General features: G+C 43.3%; 1 protein-coding gene across 7 annotated transcripts in view; it reads right to left on the bottom strand.

The window, feature by feature from the left end:
* Positions 1-6525, bottom strand: part of LOC139409493 (tyrosine kinase with immunoglobulin-like and EGF-like domains 1) — a 28395-nt gene extending 21870 nt beyond the window's left edge. For 3 of the 7 annotated variants that reach the window (XM_071154708.1, XM_071154713.1, XM_071154715.1), the window contains exons 1-4: positions 4241-4493; positions 859-1167; positions 640-750; positions 294-449 (exon numbers count right to left, since the gene is read on the bottom strand). In XM_071154708.1, coding sequence (XP_071010809.1) covers positions 294-449; positions 640-750; positions 859-1167; positions 4241-4283 — 619 coding nt within the window. In that variant the 5' untranslated portion in view covers positions 4284-4493. Of the gene's footprint in view, positions 1-293; positions 450-639; positions 751-858; positions 1168-4240; positions 4513-6386 lie in introns of those variants that run through there. The other 4 variants (XM_071154710.1, XM_071154711.1, XM_071154712.1 and 1 more) reach the window with 3 other exon arrangements.
* Positions 6526-12190: the final 5665 nt, after the last annotated feature.

The following is a 12190-nucleotide window of genomic DNA, read 5'->3' as shown; positions in this document are numbered from 1 at the left end:
ATAATTTTTTGTATTAATCCTGCTGTAGGACTCATTGCGGCCAGCACTAGCCGGTCAAACGAACTACTACAATGAACGAGTCAATTTGTGTATGTGTGTGTATGTGTGTATGTGTGTCTTTGTGTCTTTGTGCGCGTGCGCGTGTGTGTGTGTGTGTGTGTGTGTGTGTGTGTGTGTGTGTGTGTGTGTGTGTGTGTGTGTGTGTGTGTGTGTGTGTGTGTGTGTGTGTGTGTGTGTGTGTGTCTTTGTGCGTGTGTATGTGTGTGTGTTTAATATGAACACCCTTTCTGTACCTCTGACAATCAACCTCATCCAGGCTCCATTGATGGGACTGTCTCCCACGAAGCATGCACTGTAGATGCCCTCGTTGGCACGAGCCACGTTCTCAAGGGTTACTACAGTCGTACTGTTGGACACATCACCCCAGTGGGTCATGTAGAAATAGTTTCCTGGTATAGAACACAGTATGAGTCAGCACATAGGACAAGATCTCATTAACATCATTAATCAATTAATCAAGCAATTGGCTATATTGCCATGTCATTTTCTCATTTAGATGAATCTATCCCCCCCCCCCCCCCCCCCCCCCATCCATCCATCCCCTCCTCCATGCCATCCCTCCCTCCCTCCGTAACTCACCATTGTACTTCCAGGTGACATCTCTCCTCTGGGAGCTGAGGACCTGCATGGCCAGGTGGACTGTGTCCCCTTTGTTAGTCGTCACTGTGAGGTGGACCGGGACAAAAAGACCTGGAAGGAGCAATACAGAATAAGATGTGTTTTCTCTCTCTCTCTCTCTCTCTCTCTCTCTCTCTCTCACACACACTCTCATTCTTTCACTGAGAGCCTCTTCCTTACCTTTGCTGTAGTTGTTGATGAGAGTGACTGTGACCAGGTTTCTAGTAGGACTAGTTCCCTTTGATGCATGACAATAGAAGATGCCCGTCTGGTCCACTATACCAACAAACTCGTTGGCCACCACCTCCTTGGTCTTGGGCCTCTTGACGCTGTATTGGGACGGTGAGGGGAGGATGAGAATGCTGTTGTCCTTCTTGATGTCCAGGTCTAACTCTGCCGCGTCCCGCTCCCCTATGAGGCAAGATATGGAGAAGCGCTGAGGGGTGGAGGCCACGGCGTTGGAGATCATCGTCAGGTCTGTAACCGCACCTGTAAGGACGAGATGGCATCGCTCACATGATACAGTAATCTACACTATTTTGAGATAAAACAACAAAGGGAAGCTACTGTAGTAATCTACTGATGTTATAAAAATCAGTTAATTCATTCTAACCCAAACCAACAGACCTTAGGGCAGGGCTATTTCAATCTTACCCTACGAGGTCCGGGCTATTGCTGGTGTTCTGTTCTACCAGATTATTAAGAATGGGGGAAAAAAGCAATGGAACTGGCTTCGAGGTCCAGATTAGAATTTGAGGGCCTGAGGGCATAACGCTACAACCTGGGGACATATTTCAGTTACAAACTGACCTAGAATCAGGGTCCCCAACATAAATCATTGGGAGCCAAATAAGAAAACACATCATATATGGTGGCACAGAAATGGTGCAACATAAATCCGACCACATTCCTGTTCTGTGGCATTTGAGCCCTGATCCACGGAACAATAGAAGGAAACAGGGATGAGCTCCTGCTCTCTCAGGAGGATGCATTCTGCACTCCCCTTGAACTTTTATAGTAGCCCATAACTTGTTGTGTCAAATCAATTCTGATGTTCAGAAATCTAAATTACAGTTAGTTGCCTTGCATAGCCTACGTTATAGCCTTCTTTATGGGGCTCAAACATTCAGTGGTAATGATTACAACATCTAATAAGCACCTTGAGTAACGTAGCTTATACCTATTTCAGATAGAAGGTGTAGTATTTTACCTGTAAAAAAATACCAGGCAATGTTTATATGGGCCCCTTTCAAAAAGCCCCTTTCAAAAGGCTCCTTTCAAAAGGCCCCTTATTTACCACTTTCTTGCATGTATACATACCGCTTTTATACATACCAGTGGGTAACTGGTAAATTAGGAAGAGAAGAGGGATGGGGGGGGATGTTGTTAAACCTTGGGGGCTGTTTGTATTTCAAACAGGGAGGTCTTAGCCTAGTGGTTAAGAGTGTTGGGCCAGTACATGAGAGGTTGCTGGGTCAAATCCCCGACCCGACTAGGTGAAAAAACTGACACTGTGCCCTTGATCAAGGCACTTAACTGTAATTGGCTAAATTAATCAAATGTAAAAATGAAAGCTAGAAAAAAATAATTACAAAATATCCCAAAGCTGTGGATTTTTTCCATCCTCCACCTGTGTCAAGGTCATGCCACGCTTTGTGTAAGAGCTATTGAAGACTGAGATCCGAAATCGTAATATATACAGTATACAGTTGAAGTCAGAGGTTTACATACACTTAGGTTGGAACTCGTTTTTCACCCACTCCACACATTTCTTGTTCACAAACTATAGTTTTGGCAAATAGGTTAGGACATCTACTTTGTACATGACACAAGTCATTTTTCCAACAATTGTTTACAGACAGATTATTTCACTTATAATTCACTGTATCACAATTCCAGTGGGTCAGAAGTTTACATATACTAAATTGGTTGTGCCTTTAAACAGCTTGGAAAATGTCATGTCATGGCTTTAGAAGCTTCTGATAGGCTAATTGACATCATTTGAGCAATTGGAGGTGTACCTGTGGATGTATTTCAAGGCCAACCTTCAAACTCAGTGCCTCAGCTTGACATCATGGGACAATTAAAGAACCTCAGACCTCTACAAGTCTGGTTCATCCTTGGGAGCAATTTCCAAATGCCTGAAGGTACCACGTTCATCTGTACAAACAATTGTAGGCAAGTATAAACACCATGGGACCACACAGCCGTCATACTGCTCAGGAAGGAGTCGCATTCTGTCTCCTAGAGATGAACGCACTTTGGTGCGAAAAGTGCAAATCAATCCCAGGGACCCTGTGAAGGGACCCCTGTGAAGGGACCCCTGTGAAGACGCTGGAGGAAACAGGTACAAAAGCATCTTTATCCACAGTTTAACAAGTCCTATATCGACATAACCTGAAAGGCCGCTCAGCAAGGAAGAAGCCACTGCTCCAAAACTACCATAAAAAAGACAGACTACGGTTTGCAACTGCACATGGGGACAAAGATCGTACTTTTTGGAGAAATGTCCTCTGGTCTGATGAAACAAAAATATAACTGTTTGGCCATAATGACCACCATTGCGTTTGGAGGAAAAAAGGGGAGGCTTGCAAGCCGAAGAGCACCATCCCAACCGTGAATCACAGGGGTGGCAGCATCATGTTGTGGGGGTGCTTTGCTGCAGGAGGGACGGGTGCACTTCACAAAATAGATGGCTTCATGAGGAAGGAAAATTATATGGATATTTTGAAGCAACATCTCAAGACATCAGTCAGGAAGTTAAAGCTTGGTCCAAATGGGTCTTCCAAATGGACAATGACCCCAAGCATACTTCCAACAAAGTCAAGGTATTGGAGTGGCCATCACAAAGCCCTGACCTCATCCTATAGAAAATTTGTGGGCAGCACTGAAAAAGCATGTGAAAGCAAGGAGGCCTACAAACCTGACTCAGTCACGCCAGCTCTGTCAGGAGGAATGGGCCAAAATTCACCCAACTTATTGTGGGAAGCTTGTGGAAGGCTACCTGAAACGTTTGACCCAAGTTAAACCATTTAAAAGCAATGCTACCAAATTCTAATTGAGTGTATGTAAACTTCTGACCCACGGGGAATGTGATGAAAGAAATCAAAGAAATAAAAGCTGAAATAAATAATTCTCTCAACTATTATTCCAACATTTCTCATTCTTAAAATAAAGTGGTAATCCTGACTGACCTAAAACAGGGAATATCTACTAGGATTAAATGTCAGGAATTGTGAAAAACTGAGTTTAAATGTATTTGGCTAAGGTGTATGTAAACTTCCGACAACTGTATCTATATTTTTTATGGATTATTCATCCACCCCTGTTTCAGAATATACCATCTTCATAGTCATGGCATGCTTGGTTTAATAGCTATTGATAAGAGAATATCCACTGAATATCCCGTATAAAACACATTTTACCGTGGTCAAAAAACAAGCAGGCATTGTACATTTGTGTGTGAACGGGGTATTACTGTGTTTTTACTGTGTTTTTAGGATACAATTTATTTAGGGTTCAAAATTGAATGGATCGGAATAAACTTGTCCCCTCCACTTACCTGACACAGGTATGAGGCACAACAAGTACAAGATATCAATCATAATTGTAATCCTCAAAACCGCAAATCACAAATGAGCAGTGGCTTCTCCAATCCAATTCTTCGGTTAAAAGCGGACACTTCTACATTCCTAGCGGCGGTCCCCAGCGTGCCAAAGAACCGCGCGTGTCTTTGCGCATTTCCATCAATTCCGGTAACGGTTTTTAACAGTAAAGTAATCCTCGCAGTTATATCTCTTTCCCTATGAGTGTTCCAGATCATGTCACATTCTCCAGATCCAATCTGAGCGTTCTGACTTTGGGTGGGAGAGGAGAGGAAGGAAGAGCGTCACGAGGGGAAAGAGGTCGTTACTCTCCAAAAGCCTTGGTTCTGATTTCAGGAGTTGCAGAGTTTTGCATTAGTTTGTGGATTAGCCTACTTTCTACTTGTCATAGAATGTAAATTCGTTTTCCAATCAATTTCTATATTTCCACCAAATGTGTTGTTAGCCAAGTCAATAATTCACCTAGGCCTAAAAAATTGCATTTTGAAAAATGATCCTGCAACAAATGTCGTCATTGTTTTATGTATTTGCACTGTTTTGATGATGCCCAAGAATGGTTGGTTTTAATGCATTTAGATGTGCATGTGTTTTTTATTTCCCTTCAGACATATTCTGCATCTCTCTGCTCCAGGCTGGTCTCACAGACTAGACATAACATAGTAAACGAAAATCCGGGACACTTAAATTAGAATATTTTAGGTTTGGTATGGTTACATAAGACATAAGGTTACTTAAGGGAAAAACAATAGTAGGCTTGTTAGTTGGGGTGGATGGTTGGGCATATAACTAAAATGTTGCCTGTTTGAATCCAGCCTGGTCTCATAGACTAGACGTAACATAGTAAATGTAAGTCAGGGACAGTGAAATTAGTATATGTATACGTTTGGTATGGTTACATAAGACAAAAGGTTTCTTAACGCAAAAAACAAAAGTAAGGTGGTTGGTCAGGGTGGATGTATAACGCAAACCTCTAGCGTGTGTTTGAATCGCAACACAGAAAACTTCAGAATTGTATCTTTCCCTAAATGCTGACACTGCCTTTTGCATGGTAGTAATAGTAGGCCTATGCACACTGAGTTTTCTCTAGCTGCAGATCTGTTCTGAATGGCCACAGTCAGATCTGTGTAATAATACTAGATGGGTAATGTAATAGCTGTGTTCTTTCCCCCCAGTAAGTTGGTTGTGATCCCTGCAGCTGGTGGTCATTTGGCCTCTCCTTCACTGTTCCAACCAGCCTGAGGAAATTATTATGAACAGTCTGTTTGTTGAGTCTCTGCTATTCTATCATTACAGCTGTAATCAGATGGATCAGGTCCCGTGTCTCCCTTTTTAATACTCATTTAGAGAAGTTTAAATATCACTCACTTCTCTTATTTCTGGACGGGCGGGCTTTGAAATGGTTGTCTTTACGTTTCCTGATGCCCTCAGATAACTGAAGTTGACTCAACGTCTTATTGTTAGAAACTTCCTGTTTTCGATAAGAGAGTTCAAGATTTGCTTAAAATGGAGTGTATTTCTGAGGGATTTGAGGGCTTGGTTCAGATAAATACAATTCTGATATAATCTACAATTCACTTGTTGCATTTGTCTTATGTGATTGCATGATACTGCTCAAAATAGGTGAGGACACAATATTTCACTGTACCATTGAATAGCATAATCATAATACAAAAATGACAAAAATACTTTGATGAGGTGTCCAGAGCAGGAGACTATTGTTATGTCTCCAGGTCAGAATGTTTCCATTTTGATACAGGCCGAACGGAGGGCACTTCCCAGTGTTGGCTCAGGTTTGTTTTAGTCTGTGGTTCTATGACGGTGACCTCCCTGTCCCTGATACTGTAAATAGACCATCACCTTGAGAGGGCCTTCCTATTTCCTCTACACAGGGTCACAAACACTACACTCACACGACTGACTCATCACACATGACAATGAGGACAGAGACTCATCTTATCAGTCACACTTTCTGTCAAGGACACAAGAATTCCACACTTTTTTTGTTTGCATCAGTGCTGAGTTAATACAATTTCTTCCCAGAATGAATTACAAATAATTGCACAACTTTTTCTCAGAAGGAAAGAAATCAAATCAGTTTCATACCAGTTTTTTGGAGGAGATCCAACTTGGCCGTGGTGCAAACGTTTTATTGTGTTCAAATACTCTCGCTGTTCTCAAAGATGGATGGAAGGTAGAGCACATGGACAGACAGATGCAGAAACAAACAGACATCTTGGTGGTTGCAGAGTGAGTGGACCCACAGGGGAAAAGACTGGATGGATACTGTGTCGACATAGTCACTGTGGCTGCTGGGTGCAGCGAGGCGTCAAGAAGCCTGAGACAGGGTGTGTGTGTGCATGCATTTGAGCACATGAGTGCCTGCCTGTCCGCCGAAGCATTTGTGTGTGTGTGTGTGTGTGTGTGTGTGTGTGTGTGTGTGTGTGTGTGTGTGTGTGTGTGTGTGTGTGTGTGTGTGTGTGTGTGTGTGTGTGTGTGTGTGTGCGTGCGTGCGTGCGTGCGTGCGTGTGTGTGTGTGTGGATATTGCAGGGTGGAGCTCAGGACGTGGCTCGATACTCCTCAGACATGGCTCATTGTCCAGAGAGCTATTTGTTGTCCTGAGGTAATTCTGAGTGGTGTTTGTTGTCCTGAGGTAATTATGAGTGGTGTTTGTTGTCCTGAGGTAATTATGTGCGGTGTTTGTTGTCCTGAGGTAATTATGAGTGGTGTTTGTTGTCCTGAGGTAATTATGAGTGGTGTTTGTTGTCCTGAGGTAATTATGAGTGATGTTTGTTGTCCTGGGGTAATTATGAGTGGTGTTTGTTGTCCTGAGGTAATTATGAGTGGTGTTTGTTGTCCTGAGGTAATTATGAGCGGTGTTTGTTGACTTGCTTTAGAGGACACCGCCAGACAAACCACCCCACCTCCCCTCGCTAGGGTCAAAACACAATATGTGTACCTCACACAAGGTCATCAGTGGGAGAGAAAACAATCAGAAGAGGTTTATGTATTTATGGTGTTTACATTGGATCACATCACATGTTGATTGTTTTCTGTTATTGTTAATGTAAAGAGCAGTAGGATATGCTGACCACTGGCTTTCATTGTGTTGCACGTTGCACTGTAACTGTATTACAGTGTTATTGCTTGAAGATAATCTGAATTGAAACACCAAACCTCAAAATCAAGTGGACAAATCTGGTCTGTGGGAAAATGTCAAACAGTAGAGGTGAATTTACAGCTGCACACTCCCCTCCATGTTTTAGTACTTTTTGGACATTTTGTTCTGGTTTTAGACGTGACGTTGTTGGATGATGGGCGAACTGGTCATCTAGCATTTCGGGCAAATGCCAGATGGTCTGGTCCATTTTTACTCTAGTGGGCAACTAATTATTATTGTATATATCATTTTTGCAAAACTATTGTTATCTGGCTTATACTTGGGGCCTCAAGGAAAAACATGGGCCGGTATGGTGTGTTAGAAATGCCAGGACCAATTTCTGGTCCCAGTCCGTGCCTGGTGTGGAGTGGGGTGACGGTGGTGGGTGTTGGGTGTTGGGAGTGGGCCTGGAAGTGAGACTTTGTGAGAAAGTTTGTATTAAATTCCCATTTCCACCCATTGTGTGAGGAGCTGGCAGAATTCCATAAACACTGACCCACTCCTGCAAGCTCATGCGAGCCGGGTTAGGGATGCAGTGTACACCTCTCTGGCCCCTTGAGACCCCCTACCCCCCTTCCCTCCTCCCCTGTCTGTGGAGGAACCACACCCATGGGACCACAATCCAGACCCCTGGGGGTTCCAGGGCAACATTACAGAGGTGAGTGGAGTGGGTCAGAGGGCAATCAGTATGATTACCTTATGTTAAACCCCCTTCGATGTGTAATATAATGTGTTAACTTCCCCAGAGATAATGAGGTAAAAACTATGGAAACATGTGTCTGCTCTCAGAGTCAGAACGCTGTCTGTCATCTGTATGGCTGAACAACAAGCCAAGAAGACTTCTAGTGGAGTGTGTGTGTGTATGTGTGTGTGCGTGCATACGTGCATATCTGTGTGTGTCCTGGTGCTTGGTGACAGCCAGGTCCAGACACTTGTCATCTTGCCCGCCTTGTCACCATTCCCTCCTCCAGGCGGTCAGTGGAATAAACCGCTCAGCAAATCCCACGCCTGCCGCAGCTCTGTGTAATAATAAACAGCATCCACCCGGCCGTCGACATCATCAGAGATGAAAATGGTGCTGTGTTTAGAGTTAGTCAGATGGGACGACACTGAGTGAAGTGATGTGTGACAGTCAGCAGAGGGATATGAGGTCAGGTCAGCAAGTCCTGCTGGATTCTGGGAGGAGGATACAGGGTCATCATAAGAGGAAGTGCATAGTAGCTTGCTAGTTTGTAGCACGTCAGCCTCAAGGCCTAAAATCATATGAATTAATTTATGTTGGCTACTATGAGCCCAGAAAACCCCACTTGCATGGATGTAAACACATGTACACACGCACACGCACACACACACGCACACGCACGCGCACACGCACACACACGCACACACACACGCACACATACACACACACACCATGATCCTGTCAGTGTGACTCTAATACCTTAAAATAAAGTGCAATGATAAAACAGTTAACATTCAATTGAAACACTCCACACTCCTTATGAATCACACAGCCATTTTATATATCTTGTATTGTAATTGGCACTGTACTATGTATGGGACCTAGATATTGTGTGTATGATGATATGTAAGCTATGTGTGATGTTTTAAATTGATGTATTTCAGTCCTTGACTAGTAATGCTCTGCACTATGTAATATGTCATCAGAGTAGCTGAGGCTTTTGCAGTGGCGGTTGGAGATGCTAATAAATACCAATAAATACCAGAATCAAGTGAAGTCCCCATGGAAAGAATGCTCTGCTGTGTTCCATCCTTCCCATTTCCTCTGTTCCTCAGCAGTCTTCTTCTCGCCACACAAATGTATTGAGTCCTGCAGATACAGCTTGGCACGCTATCCTATCTGGTACGGTCATGGCTAGAAGGGCTCCTCCAGCTTTCGGTCAAATTAACATCAGATTTTACTTTTCGGAGCAGGCTAGGAGAATTAACGTAGCAGGTTGGGAGAATTAACATAGCAGGTTAGGAGAATTAGGTTAGGAAAGGGGTTAGGGTTAGCTAAAATGATAAATAAAATAGACATTCATTTGACAAAAAGCTGTATCCCTTCTATGGCCATCTGATACCCAAACCCAGTATTTCCCTGCTGTAGAAACACAAGACGTATTCGTGTTTTTCTTCCGCTTGATTTACTAGACAGCTTGTTAAACTTGTTTCAAATGCTTCCAATTAAGTAATTTGCAGTACATTTACTCCACAACCCATTGCCACCCACACATTAGTAATAATTGATACAATCAATCAATATGAAAGTGTATATCTTCAGTTCAGTGATCTCTAAAAGGACTGACACAGTGCAGTGGATTCATACTGGCTTCTCTCCATAATAAACCATTCTACACCCTCTCCATCCATGTGTGTCAGTTGAGTGGAAATTGGCCCGACAATATTGGTCTATGTGTTTGGAACTGAGTGCCGTGTTTCCAGCCGTACCCTCATTCCCTTTGTCTGTCCTGATCTGGAAAGACAACATGGTCCTCATAAAGCCTGTGGCAGCCCCCAGCTGCTGCCCTGGTTGAGGGTGAGGCAGACGGGGAGAATGGTTTGAGGGTAGGGCAGGGGAGATGATTGGATGAGAGTGAGGATGAGGAAGGGGAAGATGGGTAGCCATTGGTCCTGCACTAGCTCACGAAACAGGGTTGACCCATAGTTCCAGGGAAAAAGAGCACCAAACAGGGGCTTCCCTGTGGAGCTGGGCACAGAGTTCGGTTGTTCCTGCTGTACATACCTGAATCTACACAGACCATACACTCATGTCTGCATTGACAAAAAAAAATTCAGGAAAATACCAGGATAATAACCTCTCACTCAAACGTCAACAAAACACAGGAGATTATCGTGGACTTCAGGAAACAGCAGAGGGAGCACCCCCTAATCCACATCGACGGGGACAGCAGTGGAGAAGGTGGAAAGCTTCAAGTTCCTCGGCGTACACATCACTGACAAACTGAAATGGTCCACCCACACAGACAATGTGGTGAAGAAAGCACAACAGCGCCTCTTCAACCTCAGGAGGCTGATACACGCTCAAAAGCATGTACTTTCAGGAACACGCACAAACTTTCAAAAACATGCAGGCAAACACACACCACCCAAAATTCCCCTGTTGACATTATGGAAAATCAACAGATCAAACTATGAAAGTGGAGGTGCAAATAGAAACACAACATTCAACAGTTTCAAAGATTTTACTGAGTTATAGTTCATATAAGGAAATCAGTCAATTTAAATAAATGAATTAGGCCCTAATCTATGGATTTCACGTGACTGGGCAGGGGTGCAGCCATTGGTGGGCCTGGGAGGGTAAAGGTCCACTCACGTGGAAGCCAGGCCCAGCCATTTAGAATGAGTTTTAACCTACAAAACGGCTTTATTAAAGATGGAAATAGTCCTCAGCCCTCCCCTTCTGACGGTCCCGCAGGTGAAGAAGCCAGATGTGGAGGTCTTGGGTTGGCATGGTTACACGTGGTCTGCAGTTGGCCAGTTGGTCATACTGCCAAATTCTCTAAAACGATGTTGTAGGTGGCTTATGGTAGAGAAATCAACATTCAATTCTCTACCAACAGCTCTGGTGGACATTCCTGCAGTCAACATGCACAACATTTGAGAGAAATAAGCTTTTTGTGCGTGTGGAACATTTCTGGAATCTTTTATTTCACCTTACACGTTGCATCTACAGTTGAAGTCCGAAGTTTACATACACCTTAGCCAAATACATTTAAACTCAGTTCTTCACAATTCCTGACATTTAATCCTAGTAAATATTCCCTGCTTTAGGTCAGTCAGGATCACCACTTTATTTTAAGAATGAGAAATGTCAGAATGATAGTAGAGAGAATGATTTATTTCAGATTTGATTTCTTCCATCACATTCCCAGTGGGTCAGAAGTTTACATGCATTCAATTAGTATTTGGTAGCATTGCTTTTAAATTGTTTAACTTGGGTCAAACGTTTCAGGTAGCCTTCCACAAGCTTCCCACAATAAGTTGGGTGAATTTTGGCCCATTCCTCCTGACAGAGCTGGTGTAACTGAGTCAGGTTTGTAGGGCTCCTTGCTCGCACACGCTTTTTCCGTTCTGCCCACAAATTTTCTATAGGATTGAGGTCAGGGCTTTGTGATGGCCACTCCAATACCTTGACTTTGTTGTCCTTAAGCCATTTTGCCACAACTTTGGGAGTATGCTTGGGGTCATTGTCCATTTGAAAGACCCATTTTTGACCAAATTTGAACTTCCTGACTGATGTCTTCCGATGTTGCTTAAATACAGTGCCTTGCGAAAGTATTCGGGCCCCTTGAACTTTGCGACCTTTTGCTACATTTCAGGCTTCAAACATAAAGATATAAAACTGTATTTTTTTGTGAAGAATCAACAACAAGTGGGACACAATCATGAAGTGGAACGACATTTATTGGATATTTCAAACTTTTTTAACAAATCAAAAACTGAAAAATTGTGCGTGCAAAATTATTCAGCCCCTTTACTTTCAGTGCAGCAAACTCTCTCCAGAAGTTCAGTGAGGATCTCTGAATGATCCAATGTTGACCTAACTGACTAATGATGATAAATACAATCCACCTGTGTGTAATCAAGTCTCCGTATAAATGCACCTGCACTGTGATAGTCTCAGAGGTCCGTTAAAAGCGCAGAGAGCATCATGAAGAACAAGGAACACACCAGGCAGGTCCGAGATACTCTTGTGAAGAAGTTTAAAGCCGGATTTGGATACAA

The sequence above is a fragment of the Oncorhynchus clarkii genome, chromosome 5, assembly GCF_045791955.1.
Source record: "Oncorhynchus clarkii lewisi isolate Uvic-CL-2024 chromosome 5, UVic_Ocla_1.0, whole genome shotgun sequence".
NCBI classification, from domain to species: Eukaryota; Metazoa; Chordata; class Actinopteri; order Salmoniformes; family Salmonidae; genus Oncorhynchus; species Oncorhynchus clarkii.
Note: the sequence above shows the minus strand (reverse complement) of the source record. Positions and strands in the feature narration are given on the sequence as shown.